The 6000-nt window shown below is 43.2% G+C and overlaps 1 protein-coding gene across 1 annotated transcript in view; it reads right to left on the bottom strand.

The window, feature by feature from the left end:
* Window positions 1-6000, bottom strand: part of LOC112119298 (catenin beta-1) — a 32307-nt gene that overhangs the window by 5035 nt on the left and 21272 nt on the right. The window contains exons 3-13 of the mRNA XM_024217904.3: window positions 5302-5529; window positions 4832-5085; window positions 4499-4737; window positions 4212-4413; window positions 3770-3914; window positions 3070-3173; window positions 2647-2985; window positions 1953-2111; window positions 1114-1233; window positions 454-604; window positions 254-375 (exon numbers count right to left, since the gene is read on the bottom strand). Coding sequence (XP_024073672.1) covers window positions 254-375; window positions 454-604; window positions 1114-1233; window positions 1953-2111; window positions 2647-2985; window positions 3070-3173; window positions 3770-3914; window positions 4212-4413; window positions 4499-4737; window positions 4832-5085; window positions 5302-5529 — 2063 coding nt within the window. The remainder of the gene's footprint in view (window positions 1-253; window positions 376-453; window positions 605-1113; window positions 1234-1952; window positions 2112-2646; window positions 2986-3069; window positions 3174-3769; window positions 3915-4211; window positions 4414-4498; window positions 4738-4831; window positions 5086-5301; window positions 5530-6000) is intronic.

Raw genomic sequence — 6000 nt, 5'->3', positions numbered from 1 at the left:
ACACACACACACACACACACACACACACACACACACACACAGTCACCACAGTATACACACTTAAGCCTTTCCTCTTTGGAAAAAAACAACCTGCTCTTGGATGTGCTGTCCTCAGACAGGGGAAATGCAGCCTGGTCCTGAACAGTCTAGAAGGCTCTCCAGTAGTGAAAGGGAGAAAAATCTGATGGCACCAGGAAGGTCACATGGAAGTGAGGGTTTTTATAGGAATAGGAACAAAATGACATGAACTCACCTCATTCCAAGCCATTGGTTCAGTTCTGAAGAGAGAGCTTGTCAACTCAACTGAAAGCCGTTTCTTGTAATCTTGTGGTTTGTCCTCAGACATTCTGAACAGCACTGCAGCTGCATATGTTGCTATTGAAAGGAAACAATAGATTTTAGTTGAGCCCTTGTCATTGCAATGATTAAGCTTTCTTATTTTTCTTCACTTACCAACACCTTCATTTCTAGAGTGAAGCAGTTCCGTTAGAGGAGCAGTTGCTCCCTCGGCTTCAATGGCTTCAGCTGCCTCCTTATCTTGAGCCAGTTCACAAAGTACTCCTGCAGCTACTCTCTGGATATTCTCAATGGGAGAATACAGCAACTATAAAGCACACAAGTATATCAACATAAGTTTTTGGCTTTGATAGTCATGCCATTTTGAGGACAGCTACAGAACTAGAGACTAGAGGGAACTAGTTATTAGTCCTACTAAACAAAGGGGTCTAACCAATTTGATAAGCCAGTCTCCTTTCCCCAGCGGTAAGTAGCTAGCTTAATATCAATATTGAGCTAAATCTTGACAAGGATGAGGTCCAAGCTGTCTTTAGCAGACTGCAAGAGGGAGCAAGTTCCAGAGCCAAAGTTCACTTCAAGGTGGTGAGCCAGGTAACAGAACAAAGTGAGTATTCTGGCAGAACACAGCCACCCTAATAGAAGGCCTCACGAGGTGTCTGGTTCCTTGTTAGGAGTCCTGGGATCATTTCCTTAGTCACCCAGACAACTGATGCTGAACTGATGGGCCAGATCCAACATTAAAAATAATGTCTTAAGGCTTTTTTCATGCCAGGAAGAAAACTCTCAAATGCAGGCATTTCAAAAGATTCAACTTACCTGCACAAATAGTGGAATGGTATTTAGACCCCTGATTACAATTCGATTGTGAACATCTCGTGCAAGGATATGAAGGGCTCCAGTACAGCCTTCAACTATCTCCTCCATACGCACACCCTCCTGTATAGGGAAATATACAAAGGCATATTACTACACTTTTAAGAGGGACATTTTAAACTGTTAGGATATTGAGTTTGTGCATTCACATGTGCATTAAATTCCCCTATCTTGGTAGATAGGGGGAAGAGGATAGGAATATACAGAGCCTCTGTAACTTGAAGTTTCTCTGACCACTAGAAGTGTTTAGTGTGTACTCCAGTTCATATACCAGTCACTGAGTTACTCAAAGTTTCAGATTCACTTTGGTGCACATGTGCGTGCGTAGTTCTGGTAAGACAAGATTGTTGAGTAGCAGGTGGTGTCCCTACCTCTGGTTTGTTGGAAAAGAATCTCTACTCTTCCCGCGATTAGGGAACAGGCACATAGTGTAAGGTTATTAGTAGACAAAGTCTCTTGTTCAGTAAATGAATTAAACTGGCTCTCCCAGACTCCCCATGGATCCAATATTGGAGAGCTCCGCTTTAGGGGAGACTGTCTGGAGAGGGGGTGTGAGCATGTACATGACACTTATCCAGATTTGTCAAAATGCTAATTGGACTGCAGAAAGAAGGTGCTTGTAACATAATAGTGAATGAATCTTACTGTTTACAGCAAGTCATTTTAAGATTGTAGAAAACCCCATTTTCTGCTATGCTTAGACATTTAAGCAGCATGCCTTGACTTCTAAGAGGGAAACATCCCGCAGTGTCTTGTTTCACAACTACCTCTTAATAACATACCACAAACTGCTGTTGTGTTCCACCCATAGATGTGCGACGCTGGGTATCCTGATGTGCTCTAACCAGCAACTGAACTAGCCTTGGAATGGCGCCTTGTTCACGCAGGGGTGCATGATTGGCTGGACAGAGAGCAAGATTGCGGATCAGACCAACAGTAGCCTGCAATTGGGAAGGAAAAAAAAAAATTAAGAATTTACTGCAGTTAGTCTTAATTCTGATGTTGTAGCAAGCAAATCCCTGAAAGAGCTAGCTTCAAGCTGTTAAAGGCCTTGTCTACACTGCCACTTACAGCACTGAAACTTTCTTTGCTCAGGGGGTGTTAAAGAAACACCCAAGCAATGCAAGCTTCAGCACTGTAAAGTGGCAGTGTAGATAGTGCTCCAGCACTGGGAGCTGTGCTCCCAGCCCTGGCAGTTATCCCCCTCGCAGAGGTGGTTTTATTACAGCGCTGGGAGAGCTCTCTCCCAGCTGGAGCAGAGACCTCAACTGTGTAGACATTCCCTAAGGTTAGTCTTCCCACCCATCCTAGACATGGGTTACCTAGATGTTCTCCTGTAACTTACCTTGAAGACAATATTCAAAGCAATCTCAAAACTCTAGTGAAATGAACAGTATACTAGTAAAATGTGGTGTATTTGACACTAAACATGTTTCCACAGATGCAACAAGTGCCATCTTAAATTTAGAAGTTTACCTTGATCAGGGGCCAGTGAGATGGTGGGTGTAACAGTTTAACCACTACTGGAAGTCCATAGTGAAGACGTACTGCATTTTGTGCCATCTCAGCTTCCTGATGTCTGCTAGTGAGGTGACGAAGTGCACAGATAGCAGGTTCTGTGATGTCTTCCCTGTCACCAGCCCGAAGAACAGTGCGCACAAGAGCCTCAATACCACCAACTTGGCATACCATCATCTTGTTCTTATAGTTGTTGCAGGTAAGGTTAGAAAGGATGCCAGCTGCACAGGTTACAACATTGATATCATCTGACCCTAGAAGCTGAACAAGGGTTCCTAGAAGACCTTCCATGCCCTCCTGTAGAGAGGGAAAGAAAGTGTTGTAAATCAACACACAAAAAAGGTGTTGCTTGTGTTCTTGATCCCTAGCAAAACCACTTACCTGCTTAGTTGCAGCATCTGAAAGATTTCTGAGAGTCCAAAGACAATTCTGAACTAGACGTTGGCTTGGATCTGTAAGGTGGAGTCCCAAAGCCTGCATCCCACCTAGAACAAGATGCAAGTTAACACTTCAGTGTTAAGCCTACAGCCTTTCAGAGGCAGTAGTTCTATAGATCCTGATCTTGCAGAGGGCTGAAATGGAGAGCACCTTCAAATCCACCTGAATTTAAGAGGTAATGGAAGGCACTCAGACTTTGCAAGACACTTCTACCTCCAGTGTCATCATAATAAAGACTCCTATACTGCAATGGAAGAGTTTGCCACAAGTCTTAAGTCTCCCTAAGCAGTGTCCAAACACTTAACCATGAGTCTTCAGCCACTTTAATTTTGGCAGACAAACGAACTCTTAGCATATAGTACATGATGACGACTGCTCAGTCATCTATTGTATGACAGTCTTGTGACCAGGGAAATCAAAGCTACACAGTGGTTTATTAGTATTCAACTATGTTGGTGGCTCTTACAAGAGCTACATCTCTAGTCTAAGCCACTAATTTCTAAGGAGATGTATTTACACATTTAGTTTGTGTAATTCTTTCCATAACATCAATTCATATCCTTGTGGGGTGGCATGTATTGGTACTAGAGTACAATACACACATGCAGCCATTAGCATGGGTACAGCTAATCTTGACACTTACCAGCTTCAACAATAGCAGGTTTGTTACTAGAGCATACTGAGAGCACCTTCAGCACTCTACTTGTGGTCCACAGTAGTTTCTCATATGTGTAGGTCCTCATTATGTTTACTAGAGCCTGGGGTCCACCACTAGCCAGAATAATCAACTGCAAAGGAAGTTGTATTTAGAGCTTAAGATGAAAGTTATGACCCCTTCTTTCCCTTGTCATTCATTCAGTCTCCACATGCATGGGCAATAACCTGGATGGCTAGGGGCCGTTCAATGGCCTCAAAGTATTGGTCACCCTTGCTGAAGCAATCTTTTCACCTCTAGATGTGGTTGGTTCCTACATGTGAAGGGAGAAGTATCCTCCATAATGACATTAGTGTCATATGTTTGACAGCCCGTAGACTGACCGCCAATAGTGAATCTGCTCATGAAAAAGTTGGATGCATTTATTTACCTTGCTTTCTTGATTGCCGTAAGCTAAAATCTGAAGGCAATCTGTTGTGATGGCCAAGAATTTAACATTTGTCTTGTTGAGCAAGGCAACCATTTTCTGCAGCCCACCAGCTAGACGGACAGCCATTTTGGCACCTTCCTGATGCAACAGGAGGTTGTGCAGAGTAGTTATAGCATAGAACAGCACGGAGTCCACTGGGGAACTAAAAAAAACCAAAGCAAAAGGAAGTGAGCACCTACCCCATCAGTATTAAATACAGGTAAGTTGTGCAATGATATGCCACATACCCAAGCATTTTAACCAGAGCAGGAATGCCTCCCGATTTGAAGATGGCCAACAATCCTTCACGGTGATGCGAGAGGTTGTGTAGTGTACCTGCAGTGCAACGGGCTGTTTCCACATCATTTGTATTTTGCATGGTACGCACAATAGCAGATACCATTTGAGGAGAGCGCATGATAGCATGGCGGGAGGCTTCCTTTTTGGACAACTGATGAACCATAACTGCAGCCTTGTTCACCACCACCTATATGAAGCATGAAGCAAGCTTTTAGTTTTAGCTAGTCATTTTAAGGACACCTTGCAAATTGACTACATTAAGCTAGAGCATACACATATACCTGGTCCTCATCATTCAACAATTTGGTCAGTTCTGGGATGGCACGAGTTGCAAGTTCTGCATCATCTTGATAATTTATCAAGTTAACGACAGCATGTTTTAACATCTGGGATGGCTCAGCCAGGCGCTGCACATTAGTTGGATGAGCAGCATCGAACTGTGTGGAAGGGATCTGCATGCCTTCATCCAGGGTTTCAGGGAACATAGCTGCACGCACTCTCTGTGCTCTAGTCATTGCATACTGTCCATCAATGTCTGAAAAAGAGGTAAGATTTGACTTAATGGACTTTGCTTAAGATTGGACAGATAACTAGCATAGAAAGTAGGAAGTCTAACAAGACAAGGGACAGTCAGTCAGTCAGTCAACTTGGTATTTAAATTTGTAGAATTAAGCAATCTTGATTTTACTAGACGAGTGTCAGTTTGCAAGTCATTCAAACAAGTTAATGTAATAGAAGAAGTTTTCCTTACCAGCTACTTGTTCCTGGGTAAAGGACTGAGAGAACCCCTGCTCCCACTCATACAAAACTTGGGTGGTGTCGACATCATCCTCTTCAGGATTCCCCTTGCCACTCAGAGAGGGAGCTGTTGTTGTGGCACCAGAGTGGATACCAGAGTCAAGATAGGATTGCTGCTGCCAGTGGCTGACTGCTGCTTTTCTATCTGGCTCCATTGCCATATCCAACTCCATCAAGTCAGCTGCAAGAAATCAGTGTTGAATATGTTGACCACTTGTTTATTAGGTGAATTTTAGTCCTAAGAAGATGCAGCATGAATTGTAACAACTTTGAATTTATTTGGAAAGAGCTGAGACAGTTGCTTCAAACTATGAGGTTTTAACTTTATGCCAGTTCAGTTACCTGGAGACCCAAGCAGAACATTAAGCAGAAACAGGCAACCCCAACAGAACTGGGCAACAGAACTCTTGTTGGTGCATCCAGGACATGTAGGGATTCATTCACCAGTCTTGTGCCTTTTTGGTGGGGGAAGGGACCTTGTTGGCACTTTAGACTGAGGAGAAAGCATATGTCTACAGGTTTGTGCTCTTCCTAAAGAGCAATTTTCCATGTACAAAATATTTAGCAGTAGATGGAACAGTTACAGTCCCAGAGTGATTAAATGGGAAGAAAAAAAGCTAAAGGATTAGGACACCCCCCAAATATTTGTCCG

This window comes from Terrapene carolina, unplaced genomic scaffold (assembly GCF_002925995.2).
Source record: "Terrapene carolina triunguis isolate 2854851 unplaced genomic scaffold, T_m_triunguis-2.0 Scaffold34021, whole genome shotgun sequence".
NCBI classification, from domain to species: domain Eukaryota; kingdom Metazoa; phylum Chordata; order Testudines; family Emydidae; genus Terrapene; species Terrapene triunguis.
The sequence above is the reverse complement of the archived record's forward strand: the minus strand, read 5'-3'. Positions and strand labels throughout refer to the sequence as shown.